The sequence below is a fragment of the Bombina bombina genome, chromosome 7, assembly GCF_027579735.1.
Source record: "Bombina bombina isolate aBomBom1 chromosome 7, aBomBom1.pri, whole genome shotgun sequence".
Lineage (NCBI taxonomy): Eukaryota > Metazoa > Chordata > Amphibia > Anura > Bombinatoridae > Bombina > Bombina bombina.
The window spans coordinates 39,470,825-39,496,986 of record NC_069505.1 but is presented as its reverse complement, the minus strand read 5'-3'; the positions used below and the strand labels follow the sequence as shown (position 1 = coordinate 39,496,986).

At 40.7% G+C, this 26,162-nt stretch overlaps 1 protein-coding gene across 1 annotated transcript; it reads left to right on the top strand.

Moving 5' to 3' along the window:
- The first annotated feature begins 6,345 nt into the window (after positions 1 to 6,345).
- Positions 6,346 to 25,919, top strand: FKBP2 (FKBP prolyl isomerase 2). The gene is made up of 6 exons (XM_053720052.1): positions 6,346 to 6,460; positions 9,815 to 10,034; positions 23,294 to 23,406; positions 25,416 to 25,462; positions 25,543 to 25,578; positions 25,658 to 25,919. Exons 2-6 carry the CDS (start codon positions 9,867 to 9,869, stop codon positions 25,717 to 25,719), a joined length of 426 nt encoding a protein of 141 aa, XP_053576027.1. The 5' UTR covers positions 6,346 to 6,460; positions 9,815 to 9,866; the 3' UTR covers positions 25,720 to 25,919.
- The last annotated feature ends 243 nt before the right edge of the window (positions 25,920 to 26,162 follow it).

Sequence of the window (26,162 nt, the reverse complement as noted above, 5' to 3'; positions counted from 1 at the left end):
AGCCCCTCTATAAGCCATATTATGCCCACATCAGACCTCACATCACACACCTAGCACTACAGCCCCTCTATAAGCCACATTATGCCAACATCAGACCTCACATCACACACATAGCCTTACAACTCCTTTATAAGTCACATTATTCCCACATCAGACCTCACATCACACACATAGCCTTACAACTCCTTTATAAGTCACATTATTCCCACATCAGACCTCACATCACACACCTAGCCCTTCTGCCCCTCTATAAGCCACATTATGCCCACATCAGACTTCACATCACACACCTAGCCCTTCTGCCCCTCTATAAGCCACATGATGCCCACATCAGACCTCACATCACACACCTAGCTCTTCTGCCCCTCTATAAGCCACATGATGCCCACATCAGACCTCACATCACACACCTACCCCTTCTGCCCATCTATAAGCCACATGATGCCCACATCAGACCTCACATCACACACCTAGCCCTACAGCCCCTCTATAAGCCACATTATGCCCACATCAGACCTCACATCACACACCTAGCCCTACAGCCCCTCTATACGCCACATTATGCCCACATCAGACCTCACATCACACACCTAGCCCTACAGCCCCTCTATAAGCCACATGCTGCCCACATCAGACCTCACATCACACACCTAGCCCTACAGCCCCTCTATAAGCCACATGCTGCCCACATCAGACCTCACATCACACACCTAGCCCTTCTGCCCCTCTATAAGCCACATTATGCCCACATCAGACCTCACATCACACACCTAGCCCTTCTGCCCCTCTATAAGCCACATGATGCCCACATCAGACCTCACATCACACACCTAGCACGTCTGCCCCTCTATAAACCACATTATGCCCACATCAGACCTCACATCACACACCTAGCCCTTCTGCCCCTCTATAAGCCACATTATGCCCACATCAGACATCACATCACACACCTAGCCCTTCTGCCTATCTATAAGCCACATTCCAACATGAGACCTCACATCACACATCTAGCCCTACAGCCGCTCTATAAGCCACATGCTGCCCACATCAGACCTCACATCACACATCTAGCCCTACAGCCCCTCTATAAGCCACATGCTGCCCACATCATACTTAAAGTGACAGTCTAGTCTAAAATAAACTTTCATGATTCAGATTGTCATTTTAAAAAACTTAGTTGAACGCTAAACCTAGGTAGGTTCATATGCTAATTTCTGAGCTCTTGGTGCATTTATCTAAATGCATTTTGACCGTTTTTCACCACTAGAGGGCATTAGTTCATGTGTGTCATATAGATAACATTGAGCTCACGCATGTGAAGTTACCTAGGAGCAAGCACTGATTGGCTAAAATGCAAGTCTGTCAAAAGAACTGACATAAGGGGGCAGTCTGCAGAGGCTTAGATACAAGGTAATCACAGAGGTAAAAAGTATTTTAATATAACTGTGTTGGTTATGCAAAACTGAGGAATGGGTAATAAAGGGATTATAGCTATCTTTCAAAACAATAGAAATTCTGGTGTAGACTGTCACAAAACCACACACCAAGACCCTGTATCCTTTCTATAAGCCACATGCCTACATGAGATCTCACATGACACCCCTGGCCCTGCAGCCCCTCTATAATCCACATACCCACATCAGACCTCAAATCAGACACCTAGCCCTGCAGCATCTCTGTAAGCCACATGCCCTAATCATAACTCACATCACACCCCAAGCTCTGCAGCCCCTCTATAAGATACATGCCCTCATCTTACCTCACATCACACCCCAAGCTCTGCAGCTTCTCTATAAGATACATGCCCTCATCTTACCTCACATCACACCCTAAGCTCTGCAGCTTCTCTATAAGATACATGCCCTCATCTTACCTCACATCACACCCCTGGCACTGTATCCCCTCTATAAGATACATGCCCTCATCATACCTCACATCACACCCCTGGCTCTGCAGCCTCTCTATAAGATACATGCCCTCATCTTACCTCACATCACACCCCTGGCTCTGCAGCCCCTCTATAAGATACATGCCCTCATCTTACCTCACATCACACCCCTGGCTCTGCAGCCCCTCTATAAGATACATGCCCTCATCTTACCTCACATCACACCCCTGGCTCTGCAGCCCCTCTATAAGATACATGCCCTCATCTTACCTCACATCACACCCCTGGCTCTGCAGCCCCTCTATAAGATACATGCCCTCATCTTACCTCACATCACACCCCTGGCTCTGCAGCCCCTCTATAAGATATATGCCCTCATCTTACATCACATCACACCCCTGGCTCTGTAACCCCTCTATAAGATACATGCCCTCATCATACTTCACATCACACCCCTGGCTCTGCAGCCTCTCTATAAGATACATGCCCTCATCTTACCTCACATCACACCCCTGGCTCTGCAGCCCCTCTATAAAATACATGCCCTCATCTTACCTCACATCACACCCCTGGCTCTGTAACCCCTCTATAAGATATATGCCCTCATCTTACCTCACATCACACCCCTGGCTCTGCAGCCCCTCTATAAGATACATGCCCTCATCTTACATCACATCACACCCCTGGCTCTGCAGCCCCTCTATAAGATATATGCCCTCATCTTACATCACATCACACCCCTGGCTCTGTAACCCCTCTATAAGATACATGCCCTCATCATACTTCACATCACACCCCTGGCTCTGCAGCCTCTCTATAAGATACATGCCCTCATCTTACCTCACATCACACCCCTGGCTCTGCAGACCCTCTATAAGATATATGCCCTCATCTTACCTCACATCACACCCCTGGCTCTGCAGCCCCTCTATAAGATACATGCCCTCATCTTACCTCACATCACACCCCTGGCTCTGCAGCCCCTCTGTAAGTCACATGCCCTAATTTTACCTCACATCACACCCCTGGCACTGTAATCCCCTCTATAAAATACATGCCCTCATCATACCTCACATCACACCCCTGGCTCTGCAGCCTCTCTATAAGATACATGCCCTCATCATACCTCACATCACACCCCAAGCTCTGCAGCCTCTCTATAAGATACATGCCCTCATCATACCTCACATCACACCCCTGGCTCTGCAGCCTCTCTATAAGATACATGCCCTCATCATACCTCACATCACACCCCAAGCTCTGCAGCCTCTCTATAAGATACATGCCCTCATCATACCTCACATCACACCCCTGGCTCTGCAGCCCCTCTATAAGATACATGCCCTCATCATACCTCACATCACACCCCAAGCTCTGCAGCCTCTCTATAAGATACATGCCCTCATCTTACCTCACATCACACCCCTGGCTCTGCAGCCTCTCTATAAGATACATGCCCTCATCTTACCTCACATCACACCCCTGGCTCTGCAGCCCCTCTATAAGATACATGCCCTCATCTTACATCACATCACACCCCTGGCTCTGCAGCCCCTCTATAAGATATATGCCCTCATCTTACATCACATCACACCCCTGGCTCTGTAACCCCTCTATAAGATACATGCCCTCATCATACTTCACATCACACCCCTGGCTCTGCAGCCTCTCTATAAGATACATGCCCTCATCTTACCTCACATCACACCCCTGGCTCTGCAGCCCCTCTATAAGATATATGCCCTCATCTTACCTCACATCACACCCCTGGCTCTGCAGCCCCTCTATAAGATACATGCCCTCATCTTATCTCACTTCACACCCCTGGCTCTGCAGCCCCTCTATAAGATACATGCCCTCATCTTACCTCACATCACACCCCTGGCTCTGCAGCCTCTCTATAAGATACATGCCCTCATCTTACCTCACATCACACCCATGGCTCTGCAGCCTCTCTATAAGATATATGCCCTCATCTTACCTCACATCACACCCCTGGCTCTGCAGCCCCTCTATAAGATACATGCCCTCATCTTACCTCACATCACACCCCTGGCTCTGCAGCCCCTCTATAAGATACATGCCCTCATCTTACCTCACATCACACCCCTGGCTCTGCAGCCCCTCTATAAGATATATGCCCTCATCTTACCTCACATCACACCCCTGGCTCTGCAGCCCCTCTATAAGATACATGCCCTCATCTTATCTCACTTCACACCCCTGGCTCTGCAGCCCCTCTATAAGATACATGCCCTCATTTTACCTCACATCACACCCCTGGCTCTGCAGCCTCTCTATAAGATACATGCCCTCATCTTACCTCACATCACACCCCTGGCTATGCAGCCTCTCTATAAGATATATGCCCTCATCTTACCTCACATCACACCCCTGGCTCTGCAGCCCCTCTATAAGATACATGCCCTCATCTTACCTCACATCACACCCCTGGCTCTGCAGCCTCTCTATAAGATATATGCCCTCATCTTACCTCACATCACACCCCTGGCTCTGCAGCCCCTCTATAAGATACATGCCCTCATCTTACCTCACATCACACCCCTGGCTCTGCAGCCCCTCTATAAGATACATGCCCTCATCTTACCTCACATCACACCCCTGGCTCTGCAGCCCCTCTATAAGATACATGCCCTCATCTTACATCACATCACACCCCTGGCTCTGTAACCCCTCTATAAGATGCATGCCCTCATCATACTTCACATCACACCCCTGGCTCTGCAGCCTCTCTATAAGATACATGCCCTCATCTTACCTCACATCACACCCCTGGCTCTGCAGCCCCTCTATAAGATACATGCCCTCATCTTACCTCACATCACACCCCTGGCTCTGCAGCCCCTCTATAAGATACATGCCCTCATCTTACCTCACATCACACCCCTGGCTCTGCAGCCCCTCTATAAGATATATGCCCTCATCTTACCTCACATCACACCCCTGGCTCTGCAGCCCCTCTATAAGATACATGCCCTCATCTTACCTCACATCACACCCCTGGCTCTGCAGCCCCTCTATAAGATACATGCCCTCATCTTACCTCACATCACACCCCTGGCTCTGCAGCCCCTCTATAAGATACATGCCCTCATCATACCTCACATCACACCCCTGGCACTGTATCCCCTCTATAAGATACATGCTCTTATCATACCCGTGGCTCTGCAGCCCCTCTGTATGTCATATGCCCTTATCTTACCTGCCTCATATCAGACCTCTAGCCCTGCAGCCCCTCTATAAACTACCTACCCACATCAGACCAAACATCATGCCCCTGTGTATAGCCAGCATAACCCTAAGAATTTAGTAATAAACCCTGAGATTATAGTTGACACACAGAGACTCAGCGTGCAATCTGTAACAGTTCCCAAATGTATACACAGCCCACTAATGACAGGCCATTTCTCACATCTTTATCTAGTTGTTTCCTTTTGCCCTCAAGCAAATTGTATTTATTTTTTGTTTTACATTCTGTCCCCTGTATCCATCCTGTGATCATAACTTATCCCTGTCTGTTCCTTTTTCCTGCCCTCAGCTTCTTTATCCTCCTTCCTCTCGTGTCCTCATCTGACCCACAGTTTGTCCTCAGTTTCCCTCACATTGATCAGTCTGCATTTTACACAATCACAGCTCTGTAAACAATCACATACATTTTTTATGTGGTTCTACATTTTAATAATGCACTTTATGTTTGCTAATATAGAAATACAGAGTAACTGTATAATATATAGATATATATAATAAAATTATTATCCCTTTTTTAATGGTTAGAATTTTTTTTAGAGATTGTTACAATGTGGCTGTCACTTGTAGTATTTACAATGTATATTTTTCTATGTAGCATTATATACTTGTTTTATAGAGATATTTTTTTTTATTTAAACGCATTATATACCCCCAACCTTTTTAATATTAAACAAAAATGCCATTTTAACTGTAGTGTTTACACATTAATATTCTCTATGGTGTAGTAACATATATGAATTTATAAGGCCTCAAAATCATCATTTTATTCAGCCATATTGGCTGCCAATCAAATTTATTTATAGACTTTATCTCTATGCAGTGTTCCACTCTACAACGATTTGCTATTGTTGTGCTGGGTCCTACCAGTCTAGACACCAGATTGTACCATGTCTGCGAAGCTAGAAGAGAGGGGGTGTAATTATAAAAGAATGTTATTTGTCTGCATTGATGCCTCCATTGCCACAGAAAAAAAAATCTGTGTATAAAACTAATTTATTCAATATAAAATGTGTTATATTTTTGTTTACCTATTGATGTTTTTCTTTCTAAATTTTATTTTAGTGGCCTTTATGAAACCCCCCTTCTTTCTATAGAATGGTTTCTTCGGAACGTTCTGTCCTAAGTTAGCCCCTTGAGCACGTGACAGAGAAAGGGCGGGAGGGATGAGGCGCGGACCAATCCCATGGCTGTAGTGAAGTTTCGCTTGATGCTGATTGGCTGTGGAGGATGGTGACGTTCGCGGATGCGGAAGACGGGTTCAATCGGTGTGAAGCCGCGGCGTGCAGACAGATCAGGGGAGAGGTGAGGGGAGGAGAGAAAATCTGGGGTGGGGGGGATGAGAAGACCGGGGGAAGAGAGTAATAACGGGGCCCGTTGGAGGGACAGGAGAAGGCACCGGGGTGGGGTGCGGGTAACATGGGATGTAATCAGGGGCCCACCGGAGCTGATCATGGGGCGAAGGTCGGAGTCAGGTTCTCAGGAGCTGATCATAGGGCGAAGGTCGGAATCAGGCTCTCAAGAGCTGATCTTGGGGCAGATGGTGGATGCAGGTTCCCAGGAGCTGATCATGGGACACAGGGTGGAGGCAGGTCCCCAGGAGCTGCTCAGGGGGGGTGCGGGTTCCCAGGAGTTGTTCATGGGGCACAGAGTAGAGGCAGAGTCCCACGAGATGAACACGGGGCATAAGGCAGAAGAGAGGGGTTTACAGGAGCTTAACAATGGTAATGGAGAGGGCAAGGGGTCCCAGGAGCTTAACAGGAACCATAGAGAGGAGGATAATGCCTCTCTGGGTCTTAATAGGAACCCCAAAGCGGAGACCAGCTCTCAGGAACTGGATAAGAACCAACTAGGGGAGGAGAAGGGATTCCATGAGCATATCAGAGGCTATAGAGAGATGAGGGGTTCCCAAGAGCTAAACATTGGTCAACAAATGCAGGAAAACAGCTCCCAGGAATTAAGCAGTGGATATAGAGAGGAGAGGGGCTCCCAGGAAATTAACAGATGTCATAGGGAGGAGAGGAGCTTCCCAGAGCTTAATAAGGACCAATGTGAGGTTGAGAAAAGCTCCCATCAGCTTAGGGCCCACGTAGAGGAGCAAGGAGGCTCCCAGGAGCTTAATAGAGGTCAGAAAAAGAAGAAGAGGGAACAAAGGAATGGGGAGACAGATTCAGAAATCAGGGATCATAATAGAGAGAAGAGTAGACTAAGTATTCCTCAGGAGGTAACTTATGGATCTAAGAAGGAAAGCAAGGGCCACCAGGAACTGAAGAGGGGTCACAAAGAGGAAAGTAGCCATGCAAATAGAGAGAGGAATCCCTTGGAGATGAATAACGGGTGTAGGAAGGAAAAGTGGGATCACCACTTGCTAAAGAGGGGGCACAGAGAAGAGGAAGATGATGAGGGCCAGGAGGATCTATACTGTGAAAAAGTGGAATATAGTCAAGACAATTTGGAGATGGGAGACACAGAATCTGACTTGCAGGAGTTTCAGTTAAACCAAGAAGTAAGAAAGAAGGGAGCCAAGGAGCTGAGGTGGGGGAATGAGGGTTGTAGCCAGGAAAGGAGTTTTCACAATCTTCAAGATGGTTTTGTGGCAAACCAAGGAGTAGATGTACAAGATCTGTACCAGGGAGAGAACATAGAAACAAGCCAGGGATCATGGAGAAATATTGGCTTGGAAAAGGGCAGCATATGTGATGCCCTAAAGGAGGAAGAGTCTAAAGACGAGAAGAGAGAGGATGGACATTGTAGTAGGAGGGACCGGCATAGAGATGGCTGCAGTGGATTGATAGGGATGTGGTTATCCAAGAGTTCCACTGAACATTTAAAGGGTCAAAAAGGGAGTGTTTTGATGCTGGGTGACATTGATGATGCAAGTAGTTCAGAAGCATCAATGGCTCATGAGGAAGAGGAGAGGAGTCCAGGAAATGGTTCAAGTGGGTCTGTGGAGGTTATCAATAGGGAAGATAATAATCATTTGCTTGTAGATACAGGGATTTCTTGCAGAGCTGGGTGCAGGGAGCAATGTCTGCATCCAGAGAGGTATAGTAGACATTGTGAAAAGGAGATAAGCAAGAATGTGTGCAGCCATAAAATACATCAAGATGGAGATTTTGAGGGAGCCTGTTCAATGGTTAAGCAAAGTGAGCGGATAATGGAGGTTCCCTGTCCAGATTGGACTAATGGGAAGGCAGAAGAGCAGGATACGTGGTGCTGGTGCCTTCACTTCTATTTAGGGGATTCAGGTGGCGCAGAACATAGTGTATGTGATGCTGCAGCTGAAGTGACGTCTCAAGCTTCTGGGTATTCTTTGAGCAGCACTCTGAGAGTTGGGGAAGACCCAGGAGGGGGCATGAGGGTGGAAGAGGGAGAAGACTCAGGGCAAGATCATGTTCTTCCCAACAGGAAGGGGGTACAAGCAAAAGACACCCCAGAGCTGCAGGAGTGGGTTAACTGGTGGCAAAGTTGGGCTGGTTCATGTCGGGCTGAGTCAAGGCGCCAGAGAGGGAAAAGAACTCCAGTGTGGGGGTGCAGGGGAGAGGCACGAGGTGACGGACAGAAGCCACAAGATGTATGGGTTTTAAGGGAGTGGGAGAGGGGAAATGGTGGTGGAATGAGCAGAAGTGGTCAAGGGGTATCTGGAGGTGAGGTATGGGTGTTACGGGAAAATGAGAGCGACAATGGAAGGTCTGCATGGCCCTTGGGGGAGGAGGATATTTGGGTCCCCAGAGAACCCAGAAAATCCAGAGATGCGTATATGTCAGGAAACACAAAGTGGTCTCCCCGTCATGCCAACTCTGGAGTTGTAGACAAAGGGGAACCTTAATTAGTGGAGATGATTGACTCTTAATAACTGGGGGAGTTACTACATTGTTGTGTGTGTTGTGTGTCTGTGTTTTTAAGGGGACAGGGAGGGGTGGGTGTTTTGGGGTGATTATTCTTTGTTAATTAGACACTTTTGGGGGAATAAAGCACTTTGGGGAACACCGATCACTGCACTTACCTGATTTATTGGTGCTGCTTTCCTTACACATAGTTCAGGTGCTAATTACGGGTGCTAAAAAGAAGGTGCTGAAACTGCATGTTGACTGTTTTATATGATGTGTACAGGGCTAATAGGAGATACTTACAGTGGGGACACCCCCATAGAAAGGGGCACGTCGAGGCTTAGGAGATAAAAAATGAATTTTTAGCATTAAAATGGGGTGAGATTCATTTTGAAAACATAATATGGTGCTGTTGCTCTTGGGGGCAAAATCTAAAAATGAGACCTACCTGTTTAAACTCTCTGAACAAAGCCAGCAATTAAGGTAAGTGTCATTGACCCTTTTAAATAATTGGAATATTTTTAGTGGGGGTCCTACCCAGAAATGCACCTCTTGATGATGGAGGGAGGTTTTGATCACCCTAATGAAATGAGTCCTTTGTGCAAGGTTATGACATCACATAATGTAATAGTTCAGCGTGTCCTCACTGATACCTGGGTATCTTATGCATGAAACCCCTTCCTCTCCATAATCCTTCAGTCATAGGCGCTATTGACTATTTACTGATTGCCTCTCTCCGACATTATATGGAGGCACCTGCTGAGGATGTTTTTATATATATTTTCTTTGATGTAATTCTTACCAATATAAGCCTCATTGTTTTTTGCAGAACAGAAAACGGTGTTTGACTGTGAATTGTCTGCCCCAATCCTGTCGTCACAATGAATTCTTTATTATTCGTGCCCTTATGGTGTCTGCTTGCACTTTCCCTGCTGCCCCCAGTCCCTGCAAGCGAGGGCAGAAAGAAGTTGCAGATTGGGGTAAAGAAACGAGTGGAAAATTGTTCTATTAAATCCCGCAAAGGAGATACACTACACATGCATTACACAGTGAGTATATGTGTTTACATGTGAACCTCGCAAGATCAGGTATTTCTGTGGATATATTTATATATATTAAAGGGCATGACACCCAAAACATTTTCTTTCTCAATTTAAAAACTTTTCTAATTTCTGTTATCAAATTGACTTTGTGCTATTGATATAATTTATTGAAGAGCATATCTAGGTAGGTAACGTGCTTGTGCCTGACAGCAGTTACAAAAATGATTTTAACAGTCTAATACATAATGTAGACACTGCTGCCATTTAATGCCCAGGCGTACATAACATTGCAAAAAGCCTTCTTGCAATACTGCTGCCATATAGTGTGCCAGGCATATGCACTCTACTCACCTAGGCATGCTCTTCATTGTAACATTATACTGCTTTGTAAAATAAGTTAAAGGGATAGTTTACACCTTGGTCATCTTAAAGTCTTACCTTAGATAAAGCTGCAAACAGCCTCCTGCAGCAGGAATGGTAGAAGTAAAGATATTTTTAAATTAATATTGTTTCTGGCCTCTTTGAAATGGCCGCCAATCTCAGCCCACTGATGACATGATCTGGGCTACATATGGCATCCAATTACAAAAGGCTCACTAGTTGAATTCAACAGACCGTCATACGGCAGAGGGCCCAAATGCAGCCCAGATCATGATGTCATCAGTGGGCTAAACTTGGCAGCCATTTCACACTGGCCAGAAATAATATTCATTTTAAAGTAACTTTATTACTGTTCTTGCTGCATGATATAGAAAGCGGTGCAGGAGGATATTTGCAGCTTACTGTAAGGTAAGACGACCAAGGTGTAGACTGTCCCTTTAATAAGGACTGTATAATTGATTGCTGTGTTTAGAATGTATCCATGTAACATTCTTAAAACAATGATACAAAATATAGCAGAAGTATTCCAGAGTTTTCGCCCCTTTGCTGAGCACCTCCTTTCATTTGAATTGTATATTATTAAACCCCTATTGATCTGACACAAACATTCATCTGATGGCTATAAATCCATAATTCAAAACTGATATATTCATTGTGTGTTTTTTGTTTTGTTTTTTCTTTCAAAAGAAATGAACACTTAGTCAGTTGCACTCCTGGAACACCCACCTTTCTGGTCCATTTGAGGATATGGCCAGTAATTGGAGCATACGCATGTATGCCTGTTGCTGATTGGCTCAGCAATTGTATCCTTATCTGGAGTGGCAGGAATTAAACACATAGTAAAAAAATACTATTTAATTATATAAATGTTCTTGTATCAGCAATCGTTTATAAATATATCTGAAAACAAGAATGGTAGTTTAACGTATTTCTTAAAGCGAATGTAAAGTTTAATGAGAAAGTGCCAGGTTTTTAAAAATACTCTTAAAAACAGGCACTTTCATTCATTAAACTTTACATTTAAGCACCGGCGATCCTCCGCCCGCAGTTAATGCTGTACTTAGCATATCGATGACAAATCCGGCTTCCTCCAATCATTGTGTGCACCCCAAGGCGCCCAGCTCATGACGCTGCGCAATGATTGGAGGAAGCCGGATTCGTTATTGATATACTTAGTACAGCAGGAACTGTGGCAGGAGGATCGCCGGTTTGTTTTCATAAGGAAAAATAAGTATTTTAAAAAAAAAAAAACACTTAAAGGGACACTGTACCCAAAAAAATTCTTTCGTGATCCAGATTGAGCATGAAATTTTAAGCAACTTTCTAATTTACTCCTATAATCACATTTTCTTCATTCTCTTGGTATCTTTATTTGAAATGCAAGAATGTAAGTTTAGATGCCGGCCCATTTTTGGTGAACAACCTGGGTTGTCCTTGCTGATTGGTGGATAAATTCATCCACCAATAAAAAAGTGCTGTCCAGAGTACTGAAACAAAAAAAGCTTAGATGCCTTCTTTTTCAAATAATGATAGCAAGAGAACTAAGAAAAATTGATAATAGGAGCAAATTAGAAAGTTGCTTAAAATTGCTACTCTATCTGAATTACAAAAGAAAAAATTTGGGTTCAGTGTCCCTTTAAATGTAAAGTGTTTAATGAATGAAAGTGCCCCTGTTTTTAGAGTATTTTTAAAAATCGGGCACTTTCTCATTAAACTTTACATTCGCTTTAAAGGGACAGTATACACTCATTTTCATATAACTGCATGTAATAGACACTACTATAAAGAATAAGATGCACAGATACTGATATAAAAATACAGTACAAAACCTTTTAAAAACTCACTTAGAAGCTGTCAGTTTAGCTCTGTTGTAAAGGTTAGCTGGAACACCCACTGTAAGTGGGACATAAGACACTCCCCCTTCTTTTGCATATGAAAAGACCCTTTACACACACAGGAGCAAGCTGGAGTCGGTATACGTCGGTATTCTCATAAAAATTTGGAGCTTGGTTAGGAGTCTAAAAATCAGAGCAATGTTATTTAAAAATAAGCAAAACTACATTTTTAAAAAAAAAAACACAAAAAACTTTCTGGGCTTTATAAATAGATCATCTACAAAACATTTCTGCAAAGAAAAAATGAGTGTATAATGTCCCTTTAATAATTACTGTGTTACTTATAAAAATATTGTTGCATAACGACAGCGTGATTTCCACTGCGGGTTACTTCCACGCAAGACTCATGTTTCAATCACGTGACATTGGTTCAACCTAAATGGCTTTTTTTTTTTTGTAAGATCAAAGTTATGGTAAACAAATTTTTCTTAAGGCAGAGTTCACCAACCAATAGCTGGACGAAGTTTCTAAGTAGCAAGGCGCTTGCATTCAATACAAAATAACTGGTACACGGTGGTACTGGCTCTCAATAGGCCTCCCGCATGTCTGGTACACATTAAAAGCATCAACGCATTTCGGTCCATTCTAACCTTTTCAAATTAGTTTAAGTGGACCCGAATCTTTGTATCCGTATCTTTGGTTTATGATGAATCTATGCATTCAGAGGCTGTGGAAGAGGGCGGCCACTCGTTTCGTTTGGCTATTTTCGAAACTTCTTCTTGTGAAACTGCAACGCACTAGGATCTGGATTGTTGCAGTTCTACAAGAATACATTTAGCTCCAAAAATAGCCGAATAACACAAGCGGCCTCTTCTGTATCCGGAGAAATCGAAAACCTCTGAATGTACATATCTAGTTTATAGAAAAAATAAATATAACAGAGGATTTATTTTGACGTAGCCTATCTGGGTTGTCTGTTGAAGGGGGATTTAATATACCCTTTGAGTTGTGCTGACAAAGAGTCACACATAACACATGCCGCCATATTGTCAGTGAATGCTATGCACACCAGCAGTGATACGTTAAAGGGACGTCAAACCCAAACATTTGCTTTCATGATTTAGATAGAACATACAATTTTAAACAACTTTTTAACAATTTACTTCTATAATTAAGTTTTCTTTGTTTTCTTGCTATCCTTTGTTGAAAAGCAGAAAGGTGCGTTCTGGAGTGTGCACGTGTCTGCAGCAGTTTTGCAAGCGCATTAGAGGAATGCCAGCAGGGCAAATTGATTTGCAATGTGCTTGGTTTTAATTTGTTCCTGTATTACAAATGAATTAAATATTTAAAAGGGAAATGTTTTGCCAAGATTCGACCATCTCTAGAATCACTAACGCTACAAATGAAATGATTCACTTACTGGTAAATTTGCCAGGAATATATTCATCTTTACAACACAAAATACAATAGGAGAGAGAAAATCTAAAGTATATGGCTGAATAATTAATTAGTTATGAGCGTTCTACTCTGTGGCAGTTATAAATAAAAGGACCGGTAAATGCAGTAGAGTTCCATAAACAACAAAAAGACAATGCAATAGCACTTAGTCTGAATTCAAATGAGTAGTTGTTGTTTTTTTTTTTTTTTTTTTTTTTCTTCCCACTCCCCCTGTATCATGTGACAGCCATCAGCCAATCACAAATGCACCTACGTATATTCTGTGAATTCTTGCACATGCTCAGTAGGAGCTGGTGACTCACAAAGTGTAAATATAAAAAGACTGAGCACATTTTGTTAATGGAAGTAAATTGGAAAGTTGTTTAAAATTGCTGCTCTATCTGAATCATGAAAGTTTAATTTTAACTTGAGTGTCCCTTTAATAGGCAACTGTGTTCTGGCAGATAATTTAATTTCCTTCTCATAATAGTCCCAGAAGCGATCTGATAGCAAATGATTCACTGGCTTATTTCTTGCCCATTCACATAAAAATATAAGGTTTAGAAAACACCTGATCTTATGTTACTTATTGCTAGTTTGTGCATTGCAAAAGAATACTAATGGTGCTGTAATGTTATAGCGTTGTATATAAAGTCATCTCCAGAGCAGCCAACGACGAGGCATATTTGTGTGACCACCCATTACCAGCTAGCTCCCAGTAGTTTATTATTGCTCCTGAGTCTACTTAGATATGATTTTCAACAACGGATACCAAAAGAATTAAGTCGATTTTTCTGGCATCTATATGTAAGAGCAGTATCAGAACATAATGAAAAGTAAAAGCGTTTTCAATTTAAATTGAAACAAATACAGTTGTGCACTTCCAACAAATCCTCATTGGCTAATATACTTTTCCTGTTAATGGGACAGAAAACACCTTAAAGGGACATGAAACCCAAAAAATGTAATTCATGATTTAGACAGAGCATACAATGTTAAAGAACTTTCCAATTTACTTCTATTTAATTTGCTTCCTTCTTTTGTTATCCTTTGCTGAAAGGTTTATCTAGGAAAGCTCAGGAGCAGCAAAGAACCTAGGTTCTAGCTGCTGATTGGTGGCTGCATTTATATACCCATTGTCATTGGCTCACACATGTTCAGTTAGAAACCAGTAGTGCATTGCTGCTCCTTCAACAAATGATATCAAGAGAATGAAGCAAATTTGATAATAGAAGTAAACTGGAAAGTTGTTTTGACAGAACATTTTTGGGTTTCATGTCCCTTTAAGATTTTTATATAAAAGTTTTAGTTCTGTGAAGTGAAATAATTTTGCAATTTACTTTCATTATTTTCGCTTATTTATGTAATTTAGCTCTGCAAATTGAGCAATTTCTACTTCTCAAAACTTGAAATGCTCCTGACATCTGAAGGCTAACTCTGTTACATATGTCCCTAATTAGCATTCACTGATAACTACAAAACAATTTACTTTAACTGTATTACTGCAGCTAGCGTTGTTGTCTGTAGACTAAAGCCCTGATTGGCTGTTTTCAGAACATTAGGATTTTACTAATCTGTTTTTCTACAGCAACACAATAGAAATGTATTGTAATTACAAGCTGTTTACTGTCCCTTTAATGGTTATTGGTTGATGGGTACATTTTGATAATACTCATTGAGGACTGGTCAGAAACATCTATAAGCAACAGAACATTAGGATGACGTGCACTTCTGATACAGGGTTTTTATAATTTAGCATCACACTATGTTCAAATCTGCTTTTTCATTATTAAAGGGACGGTCTACTCCAGAATTTTTATTGTTTAAAAAATTTAGCTAATCCCTTTATTACCCATTCCCCAGTTTAGCATAACCAACATGGTTATATTAATAAACTTTTTTTTTACCACTGTGATTACCTGGTTTCTAAGCCTCTGCAGACTGCCCCCTTATCTCAGTTCTTTTGACAGACTTAGATTTTAGTCAGTCAGTGCTGACTCCACAGGAGACATGAACTAGCGCTGTCTAACTGTGAAAAACTGTAAAACTGCATTGAGATAAGGTGGTTCAACGGCTTAGAAATTAGCATATGAGCCTGTCTAGGTTTAGCTTTCAACAAAGAATACCAAGAGAGCAAAGCAAATTTGATAAAAGTAAATTGGAAAGTTGTTTAAAATGACTGTCTGAATCATGTACGTTTAATTTTGACTAGACTGTCCCTTTAATGAAAGAATAGTGTCCCTTTTAACTGTCTGACAGACTCTTGTTGAAAACGTCTTTGTTTGAGGATCGATTTACTTTCTTGGTGCTCTTATTGGGTATTTATTGTACCTCCTTTTGTTCTACCTTGGGATATTACTCTGAGTAATAATTATGTTAGAGTAACCTGCACTGTAGCTGTACTCTGACTCTGACGTAAAGCTAAATCTGCAGGGAGAGAGCCTTATGGAGGTTATTGGGATAAAATGTTAATTCCTGGTTTTGCAGACAAGCCTTCATGTACATAGAGGAGAGAAGGTGACGTAAATGCAATACCCTGATTAAAGAAAGGAGACAAACTATGGGTCTAACACGGGTCTCTGGTGTAATTTGTCTTGTTGCTATTTTGAGATTAAAACAAATCTCTTTTCACAGATTGCTGTCCCTTTAAAAGGATGTTGATTGAACAGTAGTTTGTACTGTAAAACAAACCGTCAACAGATTATTTTTTTGTGGAAAAGTTTGAACAGAATATGCAGCCAGTTAGTGTCGGGCACATTGCTCACTATTACTTTGGCGAGCCAGCCCTTAGTGAGCAGCATCCATTAAGTCTAGTTTTTATGAAAGGGTTAATCAAATATGTCAGTTTTGCCATCTTTAAAGGTCTATATTGAGTTTTTATGATTGATGGTAAAATAACTTTTTATACCTTTTTGATAATTTGTTGACAGCGTGCATTCTTTAACCCCTTAATGACCGGACCATTTTTCAATTTTCTTACCCTTAATGACAAAGGCTATTTTTACATTTCTGCGGTGTTTGTGTTTAGCTGTAATTTTCCTCTTATTCATTTACTTTACCCACACATATTATATACCGTTTTTCTCGCTATTAATGGAATTTCTAAAGATACCATTATTTTCATCATATCTTATAATTTCCTATAATTTTTTTTTATAAAATATGAGGAAAAAATGGAAAAAACACACTTTTTCTAACTTTGACCCCCAAAATCTGTTACACATCTACAACCACCAAAAAATACCCATGCTAAATAGTTTCTAAATTTTGTCCTGAGTTTAGAAATACCCAATGTTTACATGTTCTTAGCTTTTTTTGCAAGTTATAGGGCCATAAATACAAATAGCACTTTGCTATTTCCAAACCACTTTTTTTCAAAATTAGCGCTAGTTACATTGGAACCCTGATATCTGTCAGGAATACCTGAATATCCCTTGACATGTATATATATTTTTTTTTAGAAGACAACTCAAAGTCTAGGCCCATTTTGGTATATTTCATGCCACCATTTCACCGCCAAATGTGATCAAATAAAAAAAAAAAGTTCACTTTTTCACAAATTTTGTCACAAACTTTAGGTTTCCCACTGAAATTATTTACAAACAGCTTCTGCAATTACAACACAAATGGTTGTAAATGCTTCTTTGGGATCCCCTTTGTTCAGAAATAGCAGAATTATATGGCTTTGGGGTTGCTTTTTGGTAATTAGAAGGCCGCTAAATGGCGCTGTGCACCACACGTGTTTTATGCCCAGCAGTGAAGGGGTTAATTAGGGAGCTTGTAGGGTTAATTTTAGCTTTAGTGTAGTGTAGTAGACAACCCCAAGTATTAATCTAGGCCCATTTTGATATATTTCATGCCACCATTTCACCGCCAAATGCGAGCAAATTATAAAAAAAAAATTCATTTTTCACAATTTTAGGTTTCTCACTGAAATTATTTACAAACAGCTTGTGCTATTATGGCAGAAATTGTTGTAAAAGCTTCTCTGGGATCCCCTTTGTTCAGAAATAGCAGACTTATATGGCTTTGGCGTTGCTTTTTGGTAATTAGAAGGCTGCTAAATCCTGCTGCGCACCACACGTGAATTATGCCCAGCAGTGAAGGGGTTAATTGGGTAGGTTGTAGGGAGCTTGCAGGGTTAATTTTAGCTTTAGGGTAGAGATCAGCCTCCCACCTGACACATCCCACCCCCTGATCCCTCCCAAACAGCTCTCTTCCCTCCCCCACCCCACAATTGTCCCCGCCATCATAAGTACTGGCAGAAAGTCTGCCAGTACTAAATAATAGGAGTTTTTTTTTTTTTTTATTAAAAAAAATAAAATATTTTAGCTGTGATGGACCCCTGCCTTAGCCCCAACCTCCATGATTCCCCCCCCCCAGCTCTCTAACCCTCTCCCCTACCTAATTGCCGCCATCTTGGGTACTGGCAGCTGTCTGCCAGTACCCAATTTGCCCCAAAAACAAAAGTATTTTTTCCTCTTTTGCAATTTGTAATGTTTTCTGTAGTGTAGCAGCCCTCACAATACCCCTATCCCCCTCCCAGATCCTTTTATATTAACTTTTTTTAAATCTTTTTTTCCCCCCTCTTCCCTCCTCATTGGTGTCAGTGGCCAGCTAATGCGCGCGCACACGCACGCGCGCCCCCCGCACGCTCCCGGCACCCGGCGTGCACATTGCACTTGCAGGAACCGGATGCAGGGTAGCGAAGGGCCACCCAACCGCCTCCCTGTTACGCTCCCACCCACCAACGAACCGGCACCATCGCTACCGGTGCAGAGAGGGCCACAGAGTGGCTCTCTCTGCATCGGAGTCTTCTAAAAAGGTATTGCAGGAGGCATCACTGCAATACCCTGAGAGCTGCTGGAAGCGATTGCGATCGCTTCCAGCACTCTGTTAGACAACTGACGTACCAGGTACGTCCATTGTCACTAACTGTCAGTTTTTGCAGGACGTACCTGGTACATCAGTTGTCATTAAGGGGTTAAAGGGACATTAAACACTTTTTGAGATGTATTATAAAATAATAAACCATATATATATATATATATATATATATATATATATATATATATATATATATATATATATATATATATATATATATATATATATATAAATAAATAAACCCTCTTCTATATACCGGTACTTTCATTATTTATTTTGTCCCCTTTTCCTGTAATTCCATTCTGAAATTGTGAACTTTTCAGTTCCTTTTAGAAATGGAAGTGCAGAACACGGTTATATTCCTCACAGTCATTGGCTGCACACTCTAGTGACCTATTTATAACTGTCTCTAATTGGCCACAGCAGAGAAGGTAACCTAAGTTACAACATGGCAGCTCCCATTGTTTTATAGACACTAAAACTTTACACTTATTTTGTCACTATTAACAGCTAATGAAACTTTATCAAATACATCTATGTTATTCTCAGACTAATCTTTTCTTTGAAAGCATCATACTATCTAGTATATTTTTTGTGTGTTTAATGTCCCTTTAAAGGCGCCATAAACGTTTGGACATTGTAATGCTCAATTATGCATAGTACAGCAACTTTGCAATATACTTTTTGTTATTTATTTTGCCCCCTTTTCCTGGTAATCAAATATGTCTGTTTTGCAGTTTGCTTTCTTATCTTTTCTGCGGAAGCCAAACAATGGAGATATTGTTAACAAAATTACAGTGGCAAATCCTGTCCCCTCTAGACTCCTATCCAGATTGACCCCTCCAAATAAGCAACCTTGTTTGTTGCAACTGTTTTTCAAATGTAAAACTCCACGTACCACTTTGCATATTTGGTGAAGCTAATGTGGACTTCAGTCTGGAGAATACACAAATATTGAGAAAAATAAATATATATCCATATATAAATATACTGAGGAGTTTTTCTAAAGTAAAATTTAGATTTTTTAATTAAATACATACAGTAATTTATGCACTGCAGATATCAAACACACGAGCCATATTCAGTTGAAAAGCATCTGCATCCCTTTTAAACATTTTGGGCCTGATAAAGAGTGGAGCGCAAATACTTGCGCACAAACGTTAAGGGGTTTATCGCTGGTGTTCGCGTTTGTCGGGCTTACCACTGGTATTGCAAGTTGAAAGTAAACGCGTTCGCTTGAGTGCAATCGCTATTTATGGTCGAATGATTACCACGACTTCGAAGCGGTGGTTAAAGGGACAGAATTGTTATTGTTTTAAAAAGGTAGATAATCCCTTTATTACCCACTCCCCAGTTTTGCATAACCAACAGTTATATTAATACACTTTTTACCTCTGTGATTACCTTGTATCTAAGCCCCCTGATCACATGACTATTATCTAATAACTTTTTAGCCAATTAGTGCAGTGTCTGCCACAAGCCACAGGCATGATCACAATGTTATCTATATGGCTCACATGAACTAGCAGTCTCCTGTTGTGAAAAGCTAATAAAAAAACGTGATAAGAGGCTGTCTGTAGTGGCTTAGAAACAGGCAGAGATTTAGAGGTTTAAATGTTATAAAGTATGTTAATATAACAGCGTTGGTTGTGAAAAGCTGGGGAATGGGTAGTAAAGGCGTTATCTATCTTTTTATACAATAACAATGTTTGTGTTGAATATAGTATAAAGTAGATCCGCACTCGCTGGGCTCTAAAAAAACAAAACATGGTTTATCGTTGTGATGTTTTGGAGATCAAAAATATCGACTATTCACAGTACCTGCTCCTCCCACAGTCTACTTCCTTAGTTTTAGACATATCACGTATACAGGGGTCCCACCCGCTGTTTAAGTCTCTTCAATGCGTGCTCCCGTTTTCACTTCCCATTGCGCATGCATGAAATGCTGTTTCCGCTGTCAATCAACCATAGTATTCATTGAATCAATACATTCAATGAATACTATCGTTGTGAAGAGAAGGAAACGATCTGCTAACCCAGCCCTGTTACTGATGTACTTACTGAAATGACAGGGCTCCGTAAAGTAAAACAACTGCACATGCGCGAAATGTGCACGAGCGTTAAAGGAAAACGTCGGTGAACATGATAACAACGCAGGCGCAGAAAGGAGTAGTGACGTCAGCGTAAGCGGGTCGGTCCCCCTGTGGTTAGAGCCTTGATTGGTAATTAAGACGTCAATCGTGCCGGGTGGAGGATCAAAATAACGGGAGCCAACGAACAAAATAAAAAAACAAGGTATATAACAAAAACATTGTAAATCGATGAATGAAACTGGTATTTATTTTTAATAGACGTTAAGGGTAACGTTAGTGAGGATGCGCACTTTACATTCACTTTAACTTTTCGATTTACTTTAATCATCAAATTTGCTTTGTTTTCTTGGTATTCTTAGTTGAAACTAAATCTAAGTAGGCTCATATGCTAATTTCTAAGCCCTTGAAGGCCGCCTCTAATCACATGCTTTTTAAATTGCTTTTCACAACAAGAGACTGTTAGTTCATGTGGGCCATATAGATAACATTGTGTTCAGGCACGGGAGTTATTTAAGAGTTATTTAAGAGTTAGCACAACACAGTACTAACTCTGCAGAGGCTTAGATACAAGGTAATCACAGAGGTAAAAAGTGTATTAATATAACTGTGTTGGTTTTGCAAAACTGGGAAATGGGTAATAAAGGGATTATCTATCTTTTAAACACTACAAATTATATTGTAGACTGTCCCTTTTTTCCATTTTACCTTCTGGATTTTATTGAATTGTTTACAAATAGCTCCTTTATTTTTTTTTATTTTTATTAAATAGCTGCTTTAACTGTAAAAGCTGCCATCTATACAAAATAGGAGTACTACATTAGTGGCTACAGAAATACTATGTAAACAAGAGATGCCAGCAGAAATCATCTCCCCATAGAGGCTGAGAGAGAGAGCCACCCCATTTTAAAGGTATCGTCCCTTTAAGTGAGATTTTGCAGGGACGTGTAAAATGCATTTATTGGATACAGAATTTTATTCAATACACATTAACCAAAGGATATTTGTGTACTTACTCTTGCAATGTGATATTTGAAGTTTTTATGCTTAAATAATGGGGATTCTTACAAGATATTTATTATCTTTGTTCTTTTTTATCCTTTGTTGTGTTCCTTTAAAGAAAGGATAACAGGAGAATGAAGCAAACTTGACAATGAAAGTCAATTGGAAAGCTTTTTACAAATGTTTCTTTATCTGAATTCTGATATAATTGTTTTCCGGGTTTCATGTCCCTTTAAACTTACATTAAAAAACATTTTTACTATTTTAAAGTTAAATATTCCTAATAAATATAAAAAGGTTATACATTTAATTCTGGTCCCAAATACTTAGATATGATAACAATGTTTGATATTTCTCGCTGAAGCGTTGAGGATTTATTTAAAAACATTAGATATTTATTGGCTGGCCCCGAAAATTCCACTTTTATTATAGAAGCCAGAAATAGAGGGGATCGGTTACCCCATATACCGTCAAATTGATTTTGCCTTAATGTGTTCCACTTTCCAATAACTTGTTATACCAGCTACAGAGTATTATGTTTATGGGAAATTAATTTGTGTTTATTTTTGTAAATTAAATAGCGGGTTTTGCTCAACCTCTTCAAATGGGTTGAACTTGCAGAAAGAGCAGACCTCCTTATCTTATATCTCCCTTTTATACACAGCCTCATTTTCTTATCTCTTTATGTACAGAAATGCAAATGTTTACAGAGAGCAATTGAAAACAAAACATTTTATTGTCTATTTCTTGCACCTGAACTGCGAGAATGATTACAACTGCTGCCTCTCGTTTACATAGATTTTTGCTGAGAATACAGCAGTATTCATATTTTTAATGAAGGTGGTGGTTTCAACAGGCAAAATAGGATATTTCAAATGACCAAATAAATGCAAAGGAGCTATTTGTAATCAAGTCAATACACTCCAGCACATAAAAGGCATCATTGGGAACACTTTAAAGGGAAGAACTTAGTGCAGTGTCCCTTTTTCTTTTTTTTTCAGGCCCGTACTAGCAATTAAAGAGTTATTTTGTATTCTTATTGATCTGTATTACTTGGTGTTATGCATTTGAAGAAATAATAAAACGATAAAAAAAGTCAAAGTTGAGCTGCTCTGCCATTCCAGATGAGGATGCAGCTGGTGAGCCAATCAGGTGCTGGCATACGTGCATATACTCCGTTACTGGCCATAGCCTCACCTGAAGCAGGTTGGGGTGTTCTAAGAGTGCAACTTTGTCTATGGGCTTAACATATTTTGAAGATGTTAAACACATATTAAAAGAAGGGAATTAGTTTATAAATAAAATGCCTAACAATATGGCCGGTCTTGCAGGTAAAACGCGTTAGCTTCATGTCTCTTTGGATTGGATTATTTTTTTGTACATAAAGGTTGGATTTTAATTCATATTATGCTGCACGGAAATGGTTTCCCATTAATAGAAAATGCTGTAAAAAAGCCTTTGTTTTATTGTTTTGTATTTGTTTTATTATTGTTTTGTATTTGTTTTATTATTGTTTTGTATTTGTTTTATTATTGTTTTGTATTTGTTTTATTGTTTTGTATTTGTTTTATTATTGTTTTGTATTTGTTTTGCCTCTCCCTATAAGCCGACACTTTTTTCTTCTCTTTCTCAGGGGAAGTTGGAGGACGGTACAGAGTTTGATAGTAGCATTCCTAGAAATCAGCCATTCACTTTTACTTTGGGTACCGGACAGGTCATAAAGGGCTGGGACCAAGGGTTGCTTGGGTAAGTTCCTTGTCACCTGCTGCATTTGATTAAAGGGGCAGTGAACACCATGAGATTTTAATATAAAATCTTTAAAGGGGCGCTAAAATCCAAAATTAAACTTTAATGATTTAAATTTAGCTGCACTTTTAAGAGACTTTCTAATTTAGTTCTGTTAACAACGTATGCACAGTCTTTTTATATATGCACACTTTCTGAGGCACAAGCATGTGCAAGAGTTCAGTGTATCTGTATATAAGTCTTTGATTGGCTGATAGTTATATGCACACATTTTGAGGCACAAAGCATCTACTGAGCATTTGCAAGAGTTCCGTGTATATGTATATACATTTATGATTGGCTGATGTCTGTCACATGATAGTTATATGCACACTTTCTGAGACACAAGCTTCTACTGAGCATGTGCAAGAGTACACAGTGTATACGTATATACGTCTGTGATTGGCTGATGGCTGTCACATGATAGTTATATGCACACTTTCTGAGGCACAAGCATCTACTGAGTATGTGCAAGACTTCAGTGTATGCGTATATACGTCTGTGATTGGCTGATGGCTGTCACATGATAGTTATATGCACACTTTCTGAAGCAACAGTTCCTACTGAGTATGTGCAAGAGTTCGCAATGTATACGTATTAGTCTGTGATTGGCTGATGACTGTCACATCATACAGGTGGTTAACAAATTAAAAATTGTTAGAAAACATCTGCTCATTTGAAAATTAAAAAAATAAGTGCTATTGCTTTTTATTAAGCAGTTGTAGATTATGCAGTTCTACTGCATTTAATGGTTAATTTAATTGTGTAGTAAATTCCTTTGCAATATACTTTTATTATTTATTTTGATCCCATTTCTTGTAATTTATACCTGAAAATTGTTTGTTTTCCAGTGCACACTGCAGATGTCACAAGCCTCACCCTGCTACATATCTGTCTCAGCTGCCCTCCACATAGATTATCGCTTATAAGGAAACAATAGAACTGAACTTATGGCCTGGTCTAGTCTACTTAAGTAACTCGTCGTAATTGACTCCTCCAAATAAGGCTTGTGGGTGGAATTTGGTTATTGAAAAACAATTGCATCAAACAAGGTGTAATTTGCTAATAACATTTCAACTTACCCCCTATGTTAGTTTATTGCCAGACTGCGGAAACAATCTTAACTTTTTACTGTCTCTTTAAGTGACTCGTTTCCAAACACTGGGCAGCTGTGTATTTAACGACGTGGCCCAGGACTCCCTCTAGTGTTGCAATAGAGGAACATACCAGCTAGATAGTATTTGTGTTTCTGAATTCACTGCAATGGTTTTCAATATCTAAACTCCCTCTACCACTTGTCTTATGTGGAAGAGCTAATCTGGACTTGTTACTGGGGTAGACACAGCTCTCAGCTGTTATTTTGTTACAGAAAAATAATGGACGTTTTTCTACTTAAAATCTCTACTGATGCCAATTATAGACAGATATGTAGCAGGGCTAGGTTTGGGATATCTATACTGTGTGTCACCCTGTGGTAGGAGGGGCAGACTCATAGCTCCCTTCTGTCTGTGTCACCCTGTGGTAGGAGGGGCAGACTCATAGCTCCCTTCTGTCTGTGTCACCCTGTGGTGGGAGGGACAGAATCATAGCTCCTGTCTGTCTGTGTCACCCTGTGGTGGGAGGGGCAGACTCATAGCTCCCTTCTGTCTGTGTCACCCTGTGGTGGGAGGGGCAGACTCATAGCTCCCTTCTGTCTGTGTCACCCTGTGGTGGGAGGGGCAGACTCATAGCTCCCTTCTGTCTGTGTCACCCTGTGGTGGGAGGGGCAGACTCATAGCTCCCTTCTGTCTGTGTCACCCTGTGGTGGGAGGGGCAGACTCATAGCTCCCTTCTGTCTGTGTCACCCTGTGGTGGGAGGGGCAGACTCGTGACTCACTTTTGTGTTGTCTTGTGCTGTAGGTAGGCAGAACACACAATTCTTCTCTATTTTTATCAAACTGTGATCATATAAATATTCTTTTTATTTCCAGCATGTGCGAAGGAGAGAAACGGAAGCTGGTTATTCCTTCAGAGCTGGGTAAGGAACCAACAATTGATAGTGGGTGTGGTGTAAATACCTGAGCGTAAAATAACTGTTACCCCTTTTTTTTCTGCCAGGTTATGGCGATAGAGGAGCACCCCCTAAAATACCAGGTACAGTGCCCTTCCCTAAACTGGCCTTTCTGTGTCCCAGATTTTGGAACCTGTTTACAAGCTGATCTCTCTATTGCAGGAGGAGCCACGCTGATTTTTGAAGTGGAGCTATTGCAGATAGACAGAAGAGCGGATTTATAGGAGAACGAAGGGGCAGTCTCATTCCTTTTCAGGGGACAGTATTTGTGTTGTGGGGGGAAGCAGAGTTTCACGCACAATGCTGAATAAACACACACTAATAAAAACACTGTCTTATTAATCAGTAAATGGCATGTAAGCCGCATGTGTATATGAATCAATGATGAAAGATTCTACTGTTATTAAAAAGAAATTGGTAGTAATTTTGTGTTCCAAGTCCATAAAATGTTATATTGAAAATATATAGCAAATATTTAGTGTGAAAAGGAAAAATACCTAAAAACCAGGGGAAAGAAATGGATAAATGATTTCACTTAATATATTAAAATCGATACAGTATATAGTAACAACCCATCATAACATTCCATTTAAAAGAATCCAGAATCTAAAAGTACTCATTTTCTTTTTAAAGACACGATGAGTCCACGGATCATCTTCATTACTTA

Bases quoted from the DNA above. Each gene is read 5' to 3' on its own strand.
- FKBP2 (XM_053720052.1), top strand. From the start codon at position 9,867: ATGAATTCTTTATTATTCGTGCCCTTATGGTGTCTGCTTGCACTTTCC. The intron at 10,035-23,293 runs GTGAGTATATGT...TCTCTTTCTCAG, and splicing joins CACTACACATGCATTACACA to GGGAAGTTGGAGGACGGTAC. The intron at 25,579-25,657 runs GTACAGTGCCCT...TCTCTATTGCAG, and splicing joins AGCACCCCCTAAAATACCAG to GAGGAGCCACGCTGATTTTT.